A 20,262-nucleotide genomic window follows, 5' to 3' on the forward strand; every position below is an offset into this window, starting at 1 on the left:
TGCTTTGGGCTGGGCCACCACCCGCTTACCTTTGGGCTTCCCAATGGCCTGCTGCTTGCTGGCGTTCAGCATGGCCTGCTTCCTCTGCAGCTGGGTGATGGAGAAGCCTGGGAGGGGGCCACAAATGAGACCCCCGCTTCCCTGCGAGAACCCAGCTGCCCTCCCAGCCCCCCTCCCCCCCCCCCCCCCCCGCCCATGGTCCTCCTGTCCTGGCACCGGTCCTCTTGTCTCTGTGTACCCTGCCCCACCCACAGTGCTCAGGGGCCCAGCATGCCGCAGGGACTCAGCATCCTGCCCCACTAGCCTGTCTTAGCCGCCCAGGCAGAGGAGACACTCTGAAAGGGTGCTCTGGTGCACCTCCTGGGGGCCTCCCTCACCCTATCCCATCTCTCACCCCGACCTGCTCACCCGATGTGACTGGTGCCTACTGTCCTTTCTTGGCACTGTGGGGGTGGCTCTTTGCCAGATCAAGAACCGACCTGGTCACTGTCCAGTGTGATGGCCAGGGGCCCAAAGACAGGAGGGGAGTGCAGTGGGGAGACACCATGCTCATGTGGGGTGAGGGGAGGCTCATGGAGGCCAGTGCCCACCCCCCACTCCAGCTGAGCAGAGGTCCTACCCTGTGGAGTGTGTGCATGTGTGTGTGAGGTGGGGGGAGCGACCCACGACAGGCCAGCAGACCCACGCCTGGAGCCAAAACCAAGACATGTCCCAGAGCCTTGCCTAACCCCGGGTTTCTCCTGGTGTGAGACGCTTCTCACAGTCTCAGGCTCGTGTTGACGTCCCTGCACTCGAAGGCAAGGAAGGCTGGGTGGGCCCTCATGGCAGAGCAAGGCTGAGCGGGGTCTCGCACCTGTCTCCTGGTCCAGCCGCACCTGCTCCCGCTCCCTGGCAAAGGCCTTGAGCCAGCGCTGCTTCTGCTCTGGCTTCTTGGCGCACAGCAGGTGGTTCTCCCCCGAGGGGCCGCAGCACAGCCGGAAGGCGTTCCTGACGCTCACGTGGAGCTCTCTGTCCTTCCCGTCCTCCAGGTCCACCACCTCCAGGCCGTCCATGTCCACTCGGCCCTTGTAGTAGAGCACGTCCCGGCGGAGAAGGTCCTGCCAGAGACGCCGTGAGCCCCTGGCCTACCTGCTTGCCTGGCCCCTTGGCTGGAACCGCTCTCCTGATCAAGTCCAAGGCCCTGCCTCACCCTCTGCCCTGTGACTGGAGGGGTGGCGGGCTGCACCCATCTCCCCAGCAGAAAGTGATCTCAGGAGGGAGAGTGAGCCTGGCTTTCCACAGCCACATGCTGAACCCATGGAGGAGGAGCCAGTCCTTCAGTTGACAGTTACTGGCTGGCCAGGGGTCTCTAAACACCCACAGTCTCGTGGGGAGGCAGCCTTGGGGACAGACAGCAGGCCAGGACCCACACCACGTGGCAGAGAAGAGCATCAGTCTACCAGGGCCAGGCCAGAGCCAGCGCTCAGGAGGGCTGCCTGGCCACTTGGGCCATGTTTTGAAAGGGGAGGAGAAACCATCAGCAAAGAGGAGGCCTAGAGGCAGCTGGAGCAGAGGGAGGGGAAGCTGAGGTTTTCAGGAGGAGAAGTGTTGGCTTGAGGAACAAGCAGAGGCTCGTCAGGAAGGAGGTTCTTAACAGCACAGGGCACTGGTCGTACTGTGAGGGCCACCTTCTGGTCCCTGGGCCACTAGGCTCACTCTGTAGAGAGGCCCCCCAACCCACTGGCCCAAAGGGCCTGACCAGGGAAGGGCTGCTGGACACAGGGTCCCAGGGAGAAAGGAATTGCGAGCATGCGGCTCATTTTTTCTGGGCAGCTGCTCCCTACCCTCGACCTCGCTCCCTCCATTCCTGCTCTGAACAGGCCCATGCAGCAGGGAAGAGCGACTCTGGTACCTTCTTACAGTAGATGAGCTGGTGGTCAAAGAGAAAAAACATCCTCTGCTGGCTCTTGGCTTGTGGCTGTGTGACACGAGTCAGCTCCCCCGAGTGGATGAGTTCTGAGCTCCTGACCAGGAGATCTTCCCCCTGGGGGACCCAAGGGGAGCCGTGAGCTGAGTGCCCCCCTTCCTGGGCTTAGAGCAAGGCTCTGCTGGGCTCTGCATCCTGCCTCTGTTGCTGGGTTGGTGGGTGGGGTCCTCACTGGCCTTGCCTGCCCGTGGCCCCTACCAGACCAGGGTCTGCAGAAAGCAGCAGGCCACAGAGAAAGGGGTTGCTCTTGAAGCCCAAGGAACTGGTGGGGAGTAAAAAGGTGGTTTGGCCTGCAAGTTGGTTGTCTCTGCTTAATGGGGCCCCATGGCACCCAGTGGCGTGAGCATTTGCAATGTGGCTAATCCTTATCGGGGTGTCATCTAAGTAAAAGATACACTGATTAAAAAAAAATGGTACCGATAAACCCAGTAACAAGACAAGAATAAGGATGCAGATGCAGAGAATGGACTGGAGGACATGAGGCTGGGGGGGTGGGGGGGCGAAGGGGAAGCTGGGACGAAGTGAGAGAGTAGCATAGACATATTTACACTACCAACTGTAAAACAGATAGCTAGTGGGAAGTTGCTGTACAACAAAGGGAGATCAACTCGATGATGGGTGATGCCTTAGAGGGCTGGGACGGAGAGGGTGGGGGGAGTCGCAGGAGGGAGCGAACATGGGGATATGTGTATAAATACAGCTGACTGACTTTGGTGTACCTCAAAAACTGGTACAAGAGTGTAAAGCAATTATATTCCAATAAAGAGCTTAAAAAAAAAAGATACACTGATTTTGAAGACTTAGTATGAAGTGAAGACTGTGACTCTTTCACCAATGATACTTTATATGTTGATTACATGTTGAAATGATATTTTGGATATACTGAGTTAAACAAAACATCACTAAAAATTAGTTTCACCTATTTCCTTTTTTCATTTTTAAGATGGCTACTAGCATGTATAAAATTCTCTATGTGGCTCACATAGTACTTTGGACAGTGCTGCTCTAGAGAATAAACAGGCCTGGCTGGAAGTCAGCTCCGAGGCTGGTCTTTTAAAAAGGGGTTAAGGAGGTCTTCCTCTGGCTCAGTGTACCTAATACCTTAAGTCCCATCGTCAGACTTCACACTTTCAGATGAAGCTGTACCGTGTCTGGTTCTTCCGGGAAAATGCATACCACAGCCAGGCATTGTTGGCAGCCCTCAGTTTGGGATAAGTGAGTTTGTGGGGGTCCTTAGTCAGGGCTGGGCCTCAGAACCAAAGCAAAACCCAAACCCCCCAAACAAAACATAAACCACAACACTGAGCTCCACCCCCAGGGACTCTAATTCTGTATTTCTAGGGTGGGGCCCAGGAATCTGTTTGTTGATAGGTTTTATGGTTCGTGGGTGGTGGTGGAGAGAACAGGAGAGCAATGTCACCATTAGTTCAGGCCTCTGTGCTGCCTTAGAAGGCGAGACTGGCCCACGCGAGGGGTTGTGTGTGCCAGGAGCACGGAACCAGGAGGCTCCAGTGGTGCCAGTCGATTTCTGGTCATGCTCTGGCAAGCGTGACCCCTTCTGTCGGGAGCCCCAGTAGTGACCTCACACTTGGGGGCCCAGCCTGTCCCCGGAGGCTGGTTGGCTGCACCCTGGGAGAAGCGTGTGACATTTTACACGTCTTGAGCTCTTCACCAGAAAGGAGGCCAGCAGGCCTGCTCTGGGAGCAGCGCTCAAGGCCTGGGGCTCGGAGGCGGGCTGGGCTGGCCTGGCAGGGGCCCAGCTGTCTCTCCTGACACCAGCTCCTGTGTGCTGGCTTCCAGGAGCGTGACTCCCTGCTTCAGCTCCCTCCTAGACGTCTCAGGGACAAGCATGGTTTTAAAGCCAGGGCCAGGCCCCACAGTGTTTTTTGGGGTGTCGGGCCCTCACCTCCCAGTCCTCTATAGAGCTCTGCCACTGAGCGATCTTGTCGATGTTTTCAAGTCTCCGTTTCCGTTCATTGATGAGCTGGGCCACGTTCTTCATGGCATGTAAGGCAGCTTCCACGTCCTTGAAATCCCTGGGGCAGAACAGAGATGGAAGAGGGCTTATGATATCAAGAGCAGAGAAGGGCTGGGAGCCTCCTGGAGCCCCCCGAGGAGATGCTTCCCTCTGGGGCTGTGCTCCTGGGCCATTTCTCCACCTGTCACGTGCACACCCCATCTTCTCCATAAATGAGGCACAGAGCAGAACTTAATATCCTGTTCATGCCCTCTTCCCTCACTGCAGGGACAGCTCGTGAAGGCTGGGCCTGTGGTACATTTTTGTCTGCTGTCGGCCCCATGCCCGCGACAGTGCCCAGCACAGTATGAGCTTCAGCAAACGGTCTGCCCCCCTCCCCCAGCACCCTCCTACCTGTGCTGGGGGTGCGTGTACTTGAGCAGCTCAGCCAGCTGCAGAGGGTACTTGCAGATCTTCTGCACAGGTGTCAGCAGGAAGCCGTCCAGGGAGATGTCGATCATCTTCTGCAGCAGCCGGCAGGCCTCGAAGAAGTACACGTACTTGCTGAGCTTGGCGAGGCGCGAGAGCTCCACGCAGGCATTGGGGTGGTTGTTGCAGTACTCTGAGTAGATCTGGAAGTCTGCTTGCTGTGGGCACAGCTGGAGGTGAGGACAGCTGTCTCCTGCTCCCCCAGGCCACAGGCAGTGTGGCAGAGGGGGCAGGAGGGAACTCAGGGGGCCCAGGCTCTGTCTATCTACTTCTTTGGGCACAAGCTACACAGAATCAAGCCCAGCGATGTGAAAGACCCCAGGAAACTCAGGCATGCGTGTGCTTGTTGTCACCTGACTTTCTCTGCAGGGCCCTCAAGCAGACATTTTCACAGTATGCCAGGTTTTTGGATGAAATCGATGATACTAATAAAGACGGGATATCATAGCCAACAAGGAGAGAGAGGGAGATTAAGAGAGGTTCAATGGGGGCCAGGCCCGATGGCTGTGGCTCCCAGGCTGTCCTCCTCCTCACCCCAGTGTCTTGCTTCTTCCTCACAAAGCTCTAGCTTCACATCTGCAGGATGGCCACTGTCAACTTTATTCAACACCACGTGACACAGATATATCCATGCTGCGTGTGTGTCATACGGGAGACCCACTGTGCCTGTTTTCGTACATAACTTTCATCTACCTGGAGCCAGAGAGAGACCTAGGTCTGACCTAGAATTTCATGGACTTAGGTGGGAAAGGTGGGTGGCCAGCTGCTGTGATGGGCACACTGGATAATGCTGACAGAGTGCCTGTTAGCCATGCCCTGTATCCCATCCCCCCATCATGACTCTGCCTACTGAATAATCTGGGACCCAAATCCCACACTCAGGTGTCCAGACCCACCACCTGCTCCTGAGGTCTCGCTCGTCAGCTCTCCTCCTGCCACTGGAGAGAGGTGGCAGGGCCTCCCCAACCCCCCACTGCTAGTAGCTGGAAAGCAGCCAGGTTGCCCTTGATGGGCTGGGCCAGGCATCCTCTGCTCAACCCTATGTGACTGCCGCAGGAGAGGGATAAAAACAAGAAGGAGTCCGTCTAGCCCAGAACAGTCCAGTGAACCTTGTCTAAATATCAGCTGGCATTTACAGTGGAAATAAGAACTAATTCAACCTCAATCCAGTGTGCTCACTGTGTGAGGAACCCCAGAATTTGCTAGGAACAGCCCTTAGGGTGTTCAGCAGGTGGCCCAGCCCACCTCTGGCCCAAGCAAATCCTTCCAAGGCCAGAGCCTGGGCCCTCCTGCTCCAAGGAGCCTTCTCCAGCTCCTGAACCCCAGAAGCACAGGCACTTCTAAAACAGAGTTGAAGGTCAGGGCGGCTGGGGCCAGGGCAGAGCCGCCAGCAGAGGTGGGTGGGGCAGGGGCTCCTGCACGCGGAGGGCCTCGGGAGTGTGGCCTGGGGTGCGGGGTCCCAGGGTGAGCTGCTCACGTGCTCCAGGAAGCAGGCGCCCAGCTCGCTCAGGTGTGGCCGCTCCCTGTTGAACTTCTGCTCCAGCGCCTTCACGAAGGCCTTCTGGCACCGGTAGATGTCCTCAATGTTCCCAAAGATGGTGCGCAGCTGCTCCTCGCTGAACATGTCGGCACGCTTGCGACACTGCCTGAGGTAGCCCTGGGGGCGCAGGCACTCAGGCTTACCTCTGGGTCCCCCCCGATCCCCAGCCCCGCAAGCCAGCCAGCCTGCCCGCGAGCCTCACCTCGCAGATGTCGCGCAGGTGCTTGATGTAGTCCCGCTCGGTGCTGAGAATCTCATTGATGACGTTGGTCCGCATCTGGTCCTTGCTGCTCTGCGCCTCGGTCCCGCTGTCTCCAGCCCCGCTGTGCCCGGTCCCCAGCGCCTCGTCATCCGTGGGCTCGTCCTGGTTCACGCGCAGCTGCAGGCAACGCAGCCGGTCAGCATCCCTCTGGGGTCAGCGCCCTGCATCCCACACGGCGGCAGCGAGGATCTGAGGCTGGGAGGACCCATAGGACTGCAGGGGCAGGAAGCTCCTCCGACACTCGCACACATCAATGCCCACAGGGACGGGGGAGGACAGGTCTGAAGGCGCCCCACTCCCTGTCCTCTCCCTTACACTTGACTGCCAGGCACAGTGCTTGCACACTGTAGGGGTTCTGGACCAGTGCCTGCTCACATTGGGCCCTCTGGGGGCTGTGAAAAAAGTGGACGGGTGATGTGGCCTTGCCAGCTCTGAGACTGTAACTAGGAAAGGCTCAGGGTGCAGAGAGGGCTGCTTATCCAGCAGATCTGGGGCAGGAGAAGCAATGAACCCCAGGGCCTGGGGCCTCGCCTCCCCACTGCCCTCTGCCTGGCCTTTCGGAGGCTGCATCTGGATTCCTTCCCCAGGGACCAAAGGCTGCCTTAGGTCTGGGTTCATTCCCTGTGATCTCTTGGATTAAAGACTTAGCTTGTCCCTGTCTCAGTTTCCTCAGGTACAGTGATGGTTCCCAGATCCCAGGGCTGCTGTGAGAGTTAGAACTGGGATGACCCTTGCAGATGGTCTGCACAGCGCTCCGGAGATGCCTATGAAGCTGAGCTGCCTGTGGCAGTGTTACTTAACATGCAGATGCCCCACCCCCGGAGGGACCCACACCCCAGCATTTCTGATCCATTCTTCCCTGGCCTCTAAGGACTCCTGAGTGACGGGCAGGTGCAGGGCTGGAGTTGGTGGTGGCACAGGAGGAGGCTATATCTCAATTCCCAGGCTGGGCTTCCTGACACCCACTCACCCAGCCCCCAGACTGTAGTCCCAGCACAGCCATGAGTGTGAGGTCCACACCCAGCATCTCAGACCCCAGAGCAGTTTCAGGCCTGCATTTCTGAGCAGAGCCAGCTGGCTCTTTAAGGGTCTAGGAGAAGCTTGGGCCAGTGCCGTACCCGCACAAAGCTTGCTGGAAACCAGCCCTCGCCGTCAGCGACGCGGCCCCACCACCACTCTCTGTTGGTGGCATCCATTACTTCGATGACATCCCCAGCTTTGAAGCCCAGTTCCTGGTCATCCATGGTGACATGGTCCCAGAGTGCTTCAGCACAGACCACACTGCCATCGCTGATGAGCTGGGGAGAGAGCCAGGGAGGGCAGGTCAGTGGGGTGAGGGTACTCGTGCCCTTTCCCCCCCATCCCTGGGGAGAGGGGATCCCGACGCGTGTTGCAGGGGAGCAGACGGAGGCTCCCTCTGAGCCAGCCGCGATGCCCGGGGCACGTCTCGACCGGCAGTGAACTTGATCGCTAGCAGCCTGGCGAGCCCCAGAATCCGAGGACAAGCATGCCACTCCCTCTCCCACGCAGGGCCCCCCTCCCTCCCATCCCCACCGGGCTGTGAGTAAACTACTGCCTCTCAGCTTCCTGTGTCTCTGCTGTGCTCCGTGAGGCTGGGCTGGGGGCACTGCCGGCTGCATCTTTGCTGTGCCAGCTGCCTCCTGTCAGGGCTCCTGCTGTGGCATTGGAGGGGACCTCAGAGCTGGAGGAGAGGGAGCCGGCTCCTTCCTAGTGGCTTCTTGTGGACGTGCAGTACCACCTGACAAGCGGCAACACCGCTTCCCCAGGTGCAGCAGCTAGGTCCGGTCTGCTGTGTTTTTTGAACGCTTGCACACCCCGTCTCGTGGCACCCCCGGCACCAGCTGAGCAGCACCTCTCCTCAGAGTTCTAGGTCTCCAGCCCACAGGATTCTCAGTTTTAATTATTCCAGTCTCTTTCCTTTATTCCTCAGCTCTAGAGAGGAACGTACATCTCGCAGCTGCCACCACTGTAACAGAAACCTCAGGGCTGTTCTTGAGCACTTGCTGACTGAGCCAGCCACTTTATACCTGGCTAACAATTCTCTATATTAATTTCTTTCTGTGAAAATGACTGGCATGGTTCCTCCCTCCCACATGATCAGAAATCGCATTAGGAGGGATACTCCACTCCCAGGGAGCCCTTGTGCTCAGAGCTCCGTTTTGCACTGGGCTGACTCCTGCTCTCATGTAATGTGGGCTCGGTGTCTGCTCCATGAACAACGAGTGGCTCCGTGGGCTTTGGGCAGGAGGAGAAGTGGACTAGGGGCTACCCAGGAGGTGAGGTCCATGCCCCTCTCTACTGGGACCAAGTGTCAGCTCTCATTGTCACAGACCTGGGCTGGCTCTTTGGCTAAGCAGTCCAGGCCTTGAGGCATCACCAGACAGCCCCTCTGTGCTGTTTCCTCCTCTGAGCTGCTGCCCAGCGGGGGGCCTTCTCTGGGTGCTCCCAGGGTGGTATGCATGGTAATCCTCCCACCGAAACGGGACCACAGCAGGGTACAGCAGGACTGGCTGGGTCTCCACCTCAGTTCCAGTTGCTGTCTCCACGGTGCCCCAAAGGGACAGGGTGAGAGGTCGGGGGGAGGTGGGGGGAGCCCACTCAGCCTGGGCCTTTCCTCCAGGGTAGGGCCTGAGAAAGCATCTTCAGAAACCACCATGAGGTTCTTCATGTTTTCTTGGGGTTAAACCTGTTCCAAATCCCAGTGGAACCACTCCTCAGAATAATCCACAGCTGATGTGTACACTCACCCTCACAGCAGCAGCTGTTCAGGGGCTGCAGATTCCCGTGGCCCACCCAGGGATCCTGGGCTCACAGCCCTGGGCTAATCCTGGGGGCTGCAGGCCCCCTCAAGGAACCACTGCACTCAGCCCAGCTAAGAAGACCTACTACAGGCTTGTCCTCCTCTGCAGGGAGAAACAACCTGGCTGCAGTGCGGCTAGGATGAGACAAGAGGACTCAGTGAGGCCACATGAGAGGAGCTGGCCGGCTGCAGCCCGGGAGCAGGCATCAGGCTGGGTGGCCCGCACAGGCAGGCTGCCTTCCAGGCCTCGGAGGATCTGACCCCAGACCAGGAGGAAGCAGAGGGGCTCAAAGGTGGTGTGGTTGAGCCAGTGAGGACGTAGCTGCAGGTGAACATCCCTGTACAGGGACAGTGACCAAGGGTGGGTGTGACCAAGGGTGGGTGTGCCCATCAGGATGGAGGCTATTTGGGAAGATTTGTATGTTCTGAGTGATGAGTTTCGGAGACTAGGAAAGGTTCGCCCCTGGAGCTGCTTTGGTGACCTGAGGTTTGGATCTGCTGGTTTATGAAGCCTTGTAGTTTTGATCCTGGAGAAGTGAGTGTTCTGAGACTCCCTGTTCCTACACGTTCCCCAGCACGCACCTGCCAGTCCACATTCACAGGCTGGCTAATGGGATGCTACACGCTGATCTCCTGAAAACAATCTGCTAGACTTCAGGTGGATACTGTCCATTCTCAGGTCACACCAGCTGCATGCACTAGTCCCCAGGACAGCATGGAGGCAGCCCCCACTGCTGGAGCCCAGGCAGGGAGGAAGTATTGCAGACACATCCCACACAGCCCAGCTTCTGACCAGTTCCCTTCCCAGGTTATTCCCACCTGATATTAACCAGGTCAGGCATCTCCCCCATCCCCACGTTCCCTTGAATAAGCCCTGAGCAAAAGCCCCTCTTGCCTGGCCCATGCCTCCTGCCCCTGCTTTATTCTGCCAGCCCTTGTGGAGAGGCACGGATCCTCCGTAGGTGGTTCCCTGCTGACCTGCGGGAAGGGCTCCAGGTGTGGAGCAAAGAGGCAGGGCTTCCCAGAGAGACCAAGACTCCCAACACCCTTATGTACAAGCCCCCATACCCACCCTGACCAGTCACCTAGAAGCCCATGGTGGCAGGGTGGAGGGGTTGGTCACCTTTGTCACTTCCTTGTCCCACTGCCTTGCCGGGGACAGGGTAGCCATGCGCAACTCCTCTGAGCTCCCTGTGCCTCAGTCCCCATCAGAACCCAGAGTAACAGTACCAAGCTCCCTTGTAGGTCCACAAATGGGAGGTGCTTAGATGAGTTATAGCAATGACATTAAAGGTGTATGTGATGTCACCAAGACAAAATGTAGTTCCAAGAGGTCAGAGACACATTTTACCTTCAGGACTGCCCAGAGGCCACCAGGGCTGACGCAGCATGGGCTTCTGGACAGAGGCCCTTCCTGGCACTCTGCCTGAGGTGCAGCTGCTCTGAAGCCAAAACTCAAGCTGGGCAGGCCCACGGGTGAGGGTTCCAGGCTCACTCTTGGCCTGGCAGTGGGGAGCATAAGCTGACTCTGAGGTATGGGGTGTTTATGTGAGTGCAGATGGGGGACTGTCCCAGTGGGAGGTGCAATTTCAAGACGAAGACAAGGGACGGGGGCAGGATCCCTTTTTGTGCCTCAGATTTTGACAGGCCTGGGAAAGCCAGGCTCTGCCTCAGTGCCCCTAATGACCACCCGTCACCGTCCCCACCCTGCCCCACCTACTGTCTCATATATGCATGCTGGTGGAGGTCTCCACTCCGACAGTCTGGGAACACTGCTTGGCTCCCAGAGGCCCCTACCCACGTAGCCCGGGCGTGGGGGTGTTCAGAGTGCCCACCTGCAGGGGGCAGGGTGGGCGGCGGCCGTCCCTGGGGTGGGGGGGACGATGACTGAGACCACTTATCTTAAGATCTAAGATGGGAAAAGCAACTGCAGGCAACATAAGCAGAGGAGCCCGCTCATCCTCAGACATCTCTTAACCCTCACAGAAAAGCATGCCCAGATCCGCTCACACGGCGGTCACATGCGCAAGGCTCCCTGACAACCAGACAGCCGCGGCCACAGCTGCATCCGCATCCTCAGTTACACACACAGATGCGCCATTTTACACACACACACACACACACACACACACGACCCACGTTAGAACCCCGTGGCACATGTGTCACCGCGCCCCTGAGTCACCCACCCGGCCACACCCCGGGGGATGCACGCACAGAGGGGCACCATCACACGGGGCTGGAGGGGAGACTCCCCTCGGCGAGCGGTGCCGGGCTCCCGCGGCAGCACCTGCCGCTGCTGGGGGCTGGGGGCTGGGGGCTGGGGCGGCCACGGCTGGAAAGACGCGCAGCGGGGAAGGCGGCCCACGCCGGCGCCACTCACCCAGGCGGTCAGCGGAAAGCCAGCAGGAAAATCAGCACGACGTTGATGAGCACAAGCAGCGCCAGCACGACGAAGACCACCACGCTCTGGGCGCCGGGGGGCAGGTTGCAGCGCAGGAGGGCGCGCAGGACGCTCCCGGGCTGCGCGGGGCGGCGCCGGGACTGCGGGACCCTGGCCATGGCGCCCGGCCCCCCGGCCCCGCGGGCCCCGATGTCCCGCCGCGATAGGGCGGTCGCCGGGCTGCCGGAGCGCCCGGAGAGGGGCGGAGCCGCCGCGCTCGCCGGGCCGGGGCTTCTCCCTCGCCGCGTGCGCCGCGTCCCCCAAGCCCCGGCCCAGCGACCCGGCCGCCGGCGTGGGCGGGGCCGGGGGCGGGGCCGGAGGCTCCCGCGGGAGCGGCGATCGGCCCGCGGCGCCTCTTCCCGAGGGGTCTCAGCGGTCCCGGCTCCGCGCCCGCCGGGCGCACGGAGGACCACGGTGGCGCTCAGGCTGCCGGGCGCCAGGGGTTCTGAGCTCTAACACCAAAGGCTGCCCTTGGCCCCGACTTCACAGATGGGTAAATGCGGCTCTGAAAGGTCAGTTTGCTTTGTCACAAACTCGCCCAGGAATTTAAACTCTGGACAGACAGGCGCGATCCACGTTGAGGTGCTCCAGAAAGGCCCTGACTCAGGACCTTTCCTTACTGACCTTGCCCATCAAAGCAGCTTTTTGTTCCTATGGGAAAGCACCTGGCTTCAGCGCTAAGCCTCCCTCCCCTGTTTCACTGAAGTAGAATTGACAAAAAATGCATATATTTAAGGCGTACGACTTGATATTTGATATACACTGTAATTGATATACACTGTAAAATTACCACCACAATCAAGCTAATTACCATTTCCATCACCTCACAGAGTTACCATTTTGTCTGTGGTGAGAACACTTGAGAGCTAACCACTCAGCAAATTTCAAGTACGATGCAGTATGGTTAACTATACTCACCGTGCTGTACATTAGATCCCCAGAATATTCATCTTGCATACTTAAAACTTTGTACCCTTTGACCAATATCTTCCCATTTCTCTCTCCTCCTAGCCCCTGGCAACCATTCTACTCTCAGATTCTATGAATCTGACGTTTAAATTACACATACATGTGAAATCATGCAGTATTTGTCTTTCTCTGTCACTTAGCATAATATCCTCCAAGTTCATCCACATTGTTGCAAAGGGCAGGATTTCCTTCTTTTTTAAGGCTGAATAATATATATACCACATTTTCCTTCATCCATTCATCCGCTGACAGACAATTAGGTATTTCCATTTCGACTACGTGAATAACGCTGCAATTAACATGGGAGTGCAAATATCACTTCCGGACCCCAATTTCATTTCCTCTGGATATACATCCAGAAATGGGATTGCTGGATCATGTAACAGTTCTATTTTAAATTTTTTGAGGAACTCCATACTGTTTTCCAAAGAGGCTGCACCAATTTATATCCCCACCAACAGTGTGTAAGGGTTTCCTTTTCTCCACAGCCTCAGTAACACTTACATTTTGTCTTTTTAATAACAGCCATTCTAAGGTGAGAGGTGATATTTCATTACGGTTTTGATTTGCCTTTCCCTGATATTGTGTTTTGTTGTTGTGGTTTTGCTATTGAGTTAGGAGTTCCTTAGAGATTTTGAATATTAACCATTTATCAGATCCATGGTTTGCAAATATATTCACCCACCCCATACGTTGCCTTTTCACTCTGTTGATGGTTTCCTTTACTGTGTAGAAGATTTTTAGTTTGATGCAATCCACTTGTCTATTTTTGTTTTTGCTGCCTGTGCTTTCCAAATGTGTCATATCCAAAAATCTTTGCCCAGACCAATGCCAAGAAGCTTTTTCCTTGTTTTCTTCTAGTAGGTTAATGGTTTCAGGTCTTACATTTAAGCCTTTAATCCATTTTGAGTTGATTTTTGAGGGTCTAATTTCATTCTTCTGCATGTGGTTCAAGCAGCTTTTGGAAAAAAAAACCCCTATGTCAGGTACTTGGGGGTTTCTATTGCCTCCCAGACCAGAGCCTACAACCTTAACCTTGTAAGACTCAGAGCTCACGTGCAAGCCTCTCCTTCCATGCACAGTAAGGAGCTCTGTCACAGTCACCGTGCCCCTTCGATGGGTCAGAAGGCTGCAGCTGAGGGGGGCCGAGGTGACTGAAAAGCAGCTCAGAAGTCAGCAGAGGCTTCCAGGCTCCATGCTCAGCTCTGTGGATCCTGGGGCAGGAGTAGCCCATGGAGGGATTATGTACAGAGGCTGGTGTTCCCAAGTGGGTGACTGTACGTTCAGGTTTCCATGTGTGTGCACCAGCTCTACATGCATGTGAGTGAGTGGCAATGAGGATGCCTGTGGATGTCATCATCCTGCTGAAGAGTGCAAGCGGATGCTGGGATGTATGTGCACAGGTGGGTACCTGTGAGTGTGGCAGAGGAGGGTTGAGATGTGTCCAGAGAGGCCATCTGCCCTCCTCAGATCTGAAGGTTCAACCTGGGCCTGTCTAGTTGGGGGAAACAGCCTTCTGTTCCTGCCCAGTTCTTCAAAAAACTGGCTCAGGATTTTCTCCCTCAAGCTCTCACGAGGATTGTGGGGGGTTCCTACCACCCTGAACCTCAGCACTGGTTAAGACTGTGTGATGCCTCTGGTGGGGTCTGAGCCAGAGCCATCAGACACCCAAGAAGGAGGGCACAGAGGGCTGTGTGTCCTCAGGCCACTGGTCAGAATGGTTCCAGGAAGCCACTGGTCAGTGCAGCACTGAGCAGCGTGGGTGTCTACAGGACCCGCCTGCTGCTGCCTGGCCTCAGGGGCAAGCTTTATGACACCAGCCATGGCCCAGTTCCAGGATGAGGCGTCTGTCCCCTGTGCAGCTGAGCAGCCTGGGAGAGTTTAAGTGGCAGAAGAACCTCTGAACCTGGGCCAGAACCTCTGAATAAGGGCCAGGATGGAGGACTGAGAGGTGGCCTCTGCCCCACCCAGGGAACCCAGCCTTCGGATCCTGGTGATCTGGGTGTATGGCGGGAAAGACAGTAGCAACAGCCTTTTTGTATTTCATGACCAAAAACAAAGCCAAGAAAGCTTGAAAGCAAAGGTCCAGGCCCTTGAGGGGTTCAGGCTGGGAAAATCCAAGCCGGGGGGGGGGAAGCAAGTGGAGGCAGCAGGCCCTAGCCCACCAGGCTGGCTGGGTGGGTGAGCAGGTCTGTGAGGGAGCAGGACTGCCGTGAAGATGGGGGCAGGGCTTTGGGAGGGTGAGGGAAGAGGAAGGCTGCTCTGGGGTGCTGGTCACCGGGGCCGCGAGCTGTTCCTTCCCTGCCTCTTGGGGACCTACGTCCAGTTGTCACCTACCTCAGGGTGTGCATGAGGGGTCTGGAGCACTGACCAGTACTGGGCTCCTCTCTGGGGCTGGGGAGGGGGTGCAAGAGTCAGCTCAGGTGTGGGGACAGATATCCAGGGTCACAGGCACTGGGGTAGGCAGAAGCTCCTGGAGAGAGGGTCAGACTGACTCCACGGAGGGGTGGTCACAAGCTGGCCTCGCGTCCTGCGGTGTTCTCTAAACGCTCCACCAAGAAGCGCTGGGAGCAGGAGGACGGCCAGACGGTCTTCTACCCTTGGTGACCCTGTGGCCTGGGGGGCCGCCAGTCCTTCGCCCCACCTGCTGTGCTGTCCTACTTATCGGCAAAGCTCCTTTTACGCTTTAAGCCCCAGGTTGGAGGACAAGCTTTATGTCTGTCTGCCCTGTAGTCTGGGTGTCATCTTCTCTCAGCAGGATGATCCAGGAGCCACCCCCAGCCCCCCTTGCCCTCCTGGAGCAGGGCCATCAGAGCAGATCTACACACAGGTGCTTGGAGGGGAGGCAGACACTCGAAGGCCCTCAGCTCTGTGCAGGAATGGGCAGAGCTGAGGGGAAGCCCAGCCCCACATGCGTGCCGTCCTCCAGTGCAGGTTGGCATGGCCCGGAGAGGAGACTGCCATCTGCAGGTTAGTGGGTGGGCACCAGGAGACCCCAGGCCTCCTGGCTGGGAGCTGTGCCCTACTCTCCTCTGGTCCCATATCACAACTCAAGGGGGACCAGTAAAAATGAAAAGAGAACAATGTCTTCCAAACACACTGCCTACTTTCAGCCCTCAGCTCTTCAGAAAAAATACCTGGGCTAAGAACATCTCCAGGCCTGATCTCAGGGATGATTGCAGCTCAGCAGGGCATGGCTGGAGCTGTGGGAGGCAGAGAGAGGGTGGGAGGAGGGTGAGGAACTGGGCAGACAGGCCCAAGCCTGGGCCCAGGTCATGGGCATCTGGAGGTCAACGCTGAAAGGAGAGGGAACATTTCTGGGCCCTGACATTCCTGCAGGAACTGAACAGTCACAAGGTGCAAGGCACAACTTAGGCACAGGGAATATGGGATGAACAAGACAACACACCCCCTTCTCCTTCCATTAGGGCACGTGCAGCAAAGGCCAGGTGCCCACACAGACACGCATTGCCCGCCCCTATCCTGGCGGTCAGCTCCCTGAAGGCAGGACTATGTCCTCTGCACAGCTCTGTTCCAGGCCTGGGATGCTGCCCAAGACATACTAAACATTCAGTACATGTGCGTCACATGCATGCAACACACAGACACAGACACGGACACACACACACACCCCTTACACCCAGACCCTCACGTGGTCACACACATGGGCTTCTCATGTACCCAGAACACAAAACAGCTTCACTGCCCCGCTGCATCGCCTGCTCTTCAGGCCAGGTGGTTTTGGTTCCCTCCTGCCTAGGAAATTGAGGAGCAATCACTCCTTCTTAGGTCACCAGGTCATCAGGAACAAGAAAGTGTCCCAACTTAGACCATGACACCCATATATTCTTAGAAAACACAGGTGAATGTGTGACTTTAGAGCAAGCCAGATGTTATTTAGTGTGGACTTTTCTCTGACACCCGTTGCTTTTATTATCTCCAAGCCTGAAACCCACGCTGACCCCCAGCAAGCCTTCTTGCCACACATGCGAAAGCCACGTGTGCCAGGAGGCTGAGGACACAGAGCAGAATGGCCTGCTCTCACAAGTTTGGGGGAACCAGCCTGTCACTGGAGAGTCACCTCTTATGTCTTGTTGGAGTTCCTGATAAGGTGAATCTATTCAGTGCTGCCAACGAATCGTAAGGAATACTGCCTTTCCTGGGTACCCAGTACACCGGGCACAGTGACTCTCCTACATGTCAGTGGCGCCCAGGTGTCACATCCACCCCACATCGAGGACACAGAGGCCCGAGACGGGAATGACCTGCAGCAGGTCCTCCACTAGCCAGCAGCAGGACGGGGGTCAGACCCAGACCCTGCTCTTCGTGCTGTGCTGCTGCCCGCTTCAGGGCTTTCTACATCAGGATCTGGAAGTGCTGGTGGGTCTTGTGGGGAGAGCAGCCTGCTGGGCATCGACCAAGCCAGCAGCCCAGGCCCTGCTCATGTCAGCTTTGCATCACTGGAGGGGCTCTGCCGCCCGGCCCAGCCGTCCTCCCCCGTGGCGTGCCTTGTTCTGTCCCCATCCCCACTCCCCGACCCGGGGCTGGCCCAGGGTCCACGGAAGGCCCTTGGAAGCATTGAGGGCTCTAAACATAAGTACAACATCACCACCCTGTGCACTCAGTAACCTCAAATACCAGGCAGGACCTTTGAACCAAACAGGAAACAAATTCTCTAAGCAGCCAAAATAGGTCCTACACAATTCATGGTCTAAATTGCCTTCATTTCCCTCATAAATGTGCCCTCTGCCAGAGCCTATTTATTCTTCTAGAGCACTCCTGGCTCTTGGCTTTCCTCACCCAAAGCATCTTAGGATGGACAATTTGTCCAGGGCCGAAAGGCACCTCTCCACCAGCTGCAGGATGTGATGGACCAGATTATACCACCAGGTAGGAGACGCACAGCTATAAACAGCAGACACGACAGCGCTAAGAACGCAGCACTGATGGCCAATCAGATAACCCCACACCTCTTCAGTGTCCCAGAAAGCTTTATGTTACTATTCCCTCTTCATTACCATCCTCGTCACTGGAGATTTATTGAGAACCCACTGCGTGCCACGTTACTTACATTTGTTCTTTCAGTCAGTCCTCCTTGTAACTGCCTGGTCATCCTATTTTACAGTTCAATAAACCAGCGCCCCTGCTGGACCTCCACACCTGGCCCCTGGCAGGGAGGAGCTCCCATCCAGGTGTGGGAGGCTCTTCCCTTGCCCCACGCGGCCTCCCACCAGGGCTGTGCCCCAAGACTGAGGAGGGCAGCTGAGGCTTCAAGGAAAAGCAAACCATTCTCTGTGAATTCTGCTAAGACGACATCATCTTGGAGCCCCTTCCATCCAAAATATGAGAAGCACTTAAAGAAACCAACATATCTGGATGTTTATTTCTTATTCGTCACGGATTTTGACGAAATCATTGTTTAATGGCTATTTGAAATCATCATTCAGAACCGGGCCTGTAAGAAGTGTTGGTGCACTGGTGACTGTTGTGTAGGTAATGAGGACACACACTCCCTAAGGGCTCCAGAAATGTTAGAAGCTAACTGTTTGTACATTGATCTTGTGAGGGAAAAATCTTCTGCAAGATCCTGGGTGGTCTGATTCTCTTTTTAATGAAGCAGAAATAAACTTATGTCATGGCCAAGAGGAGAATGTGGTGCTGTTACGGATGTGTGCTTGTGTCAATTACCTACCACATTATGTTCAAAAGCCTTCCCCAAATTAAGTGAAAAAGAAGAAGAGGAGAAAATAGAAGTATGAGTGAGAAAAACAGAGGAGCGTCCAGGTGTCAAAATTTCTCCTTCCTTGGAGAATGCAAAAGGAGAACTTGGTATGGGAACCAGTTTTCCCTAGATAAAGTTTCTTACTACTTTATTCTGCTTAGGTAGGAACAGTAAAAAGTGGTAACATATACTACACAGTTGTCATAGCAACAGCAATACTCTTTGAGCTCTTGGAGTCAATAGGGAGAAATCACCTTTTACTTGCCTTGCCCAGGTTCTGCCCAGGCAACTGGCTGGAGGGTCAGGGGCTAAGCCCTGGCCGCCCTCCTACCAAGCAGGGCTTCTTCCATCCAGGATGGCGTCACAGGGGTTACGTCACAGGTCCTGGGTACCACACCTGCTATTCTGGGTTCCCTGTAGGCCCCATGAGGGCAGAGGGGAGGGTCCAGGATTTGACAAGCTCTGCTCATGGACACCACATTCTAAAGTGAGAGCCACAGGCTGAAACTGGGCTGTGTGCATGCCGGTGCCACTGTCATCTGCTCGGAACACAGACTGTGGACACCCAGGCCTGCACGAGTGTGCTGAAGTGCCCGACGGCCAGACCGTGTGTCCCAGCCCCATCCCTTCTCCCACGTAGTCCTGACCCTACCTCGTTGATGGCCAGCTGCTCACCGCCCCCTCCAGGGTGGCTGTAGTGGTGGCTGGAGCTGTGCACGTCCTCGTAGAGGTCCTCCTCACTGCCTGCCTCGTCCACACGGAGGGCTGTGTCCAGAGCTCCATCAGGGAGGGCTGGAAGGAGAGAGAGCAGCTGCTAAAGAGGACCTGAGGGAGGGGACACGCGGAAAAGGGGGCAAGCCTCTCCAGGATAAATGCTCCTTCCTTGAGAGGAGGGAGAGGGTCTGGGAACCAGGTTCTCAAACCATTCTTGCTGCAAAAATGTTAGTCTGGTTGAAAAAGTGCACTGATCGACTTTCACACCATCACCGTAGATTACTTACCATTCAGTCCCCACCAGCTCTGTAAACAAGGACACACAGCTATGTGCCTCAGCATGACACTAGAGCCCCCTCCCATTGAACTCAATTCAAGACCACTTACCAATGTGTCTGTTATACATACAGGTTACCAAACCTTATACATGGTATAAGGCCCTTAAAAATGCTAACAATTTATTATTATTAGATATATATCTCCAAGGACATATACAGTATATACATGCAAATATTGTTTGAAAATTAATAAAATGAACACCTGTGGTACTTATCATCCTGTTTGAGAAAATACCAGAAGCTTATGGAGAGGGTGTGGAGAAAAGGGAACCCTCTTGCACTGTTGGTGGGAATGTAAATTGACACAGCCACTATGGAAAACAGTATGGAGGTTCCCTGAAAAACTAAAAATAGAATTACCATATGACCCAGCAATCCCACTACTGGGCATATACCCAGAGAAAACCATAATTCAAAGACACACGCATTCAGTGTTCACTGCAGCACTATTTACAATAGTCAGGACATGGAAGCAACCTAAATGTCCATCAACAGATGAATGGATAAAGAAGATGTGGTACATATATACAATGGAATATTACTCAGCCATAAAAAGGAACAAAACTGGGATATTTGTAGAGACATGGATGGACCTAGAGACTGTCATACAGAATGAAGTCAGAAAAACAAATATATATTAATGCATATATGCAGAATATAAAAAAATGGTATAGATCAACCGGTTTGCAAGACAGAAATAAAGACACACATGTAGAGAACAAACATATGGACACCAAGGCGGGAAAGCAGGGGGTGGAGATGGGTGGGATGAACTGGGAGATTGGGATTGCCATATATACATCACTAATAAGAAAGCAAATATCAAATTACACACTTTAAATATATGCAGTTCATTATATGTCAATTATATCTCAATAAAAGTTCTTAAAAAAAGAGAAAATACCAGCTTAGAATTCAACTTCCTGTATACCCTACTCCAATCCCATTCCCCTCTTTCTCCATTAGAGATATCCAATATTTCAAGCTTCTTTATAAATTATACCCAGGCTTGTCTTTGTTTTAGCTTTTATTTCTGTTGAGTTT

The 20,262-nt window shown here is 55.3% G+C and overlaps 1 protein-coding gene across 5 annotated transcripts in view; it reads right to left on the bottom strand.

Moving 5' to 3' along the window:
• The window catches only part of ARHGEF4 (Rho guanine nucleotide exchange factor 4), a 253,119-nt gene that overhangs the window by 1,685 nt on the left and 231,172 nt on the right, over positions 1 to 20,262 (bottom strand). For 4 of the 5 annotated variants that reach the window (XM_057744538.1, XM_057744537.1, XM_057744536.1 and 1 more), the window contains 9 exons: positions 18,819 to 18,958; positions 7,333 to 7,512; positions 6,155 to 6,331; positions 5,890 to 6,069; positions 4,338 to 4,570; positions 3,873 to 4,002; positions 1,892 to 2,023; positions 854 to 1,097; positions 30 to 107 (listed from right to left, as the gene is read on the bottom strand). In XM_057744538.1, the coding sequence (XP_057600521.1) occupies positions 30 to 107; positions 854 to 1,097; positions 1,892 to 2,023; positions 3,873 to 4,002; positions 4,338 to 4,570; positions 5,890 to 6,069; positions 6,155 to 6,331; positions 7,333 to 7,512; positions 18,819 to 18,958 (1,494 nt within the window). Of the gene's footprint in view, positions 1 to 29; positions 108 to 853; positions 1,098 to 1,891; positions 2,024 to 3,872; positions 4,003 to 4,337; positions 4,571 to 5,889; positions 6,070 to 6,154; positions 6,332 to 7,332; positions 7,513 to 18,818; positions 18,959 to 20,262 lie in introns of those variants that run through there. The other variant, XR_009055039.1, reaches the window with a different exon arrangement.

This window comes from Hippopotamus amphibius, chromosome 8 (assembly GCF_030028045.1).
Source record: "Hippopotamus amphibius kiboko isolate mHipAmp2 chromosome 8, mHipAmp2.hap2, whole genome shotgun sequence".
In the NCBI taxonomy this organism is placed as follows: Eukaryota; Metazoa; Chordata; class Mammalia; order Artiodactyla; family Hippopotamidae; genus Hippopotamus; species Hippopotamus amphibius.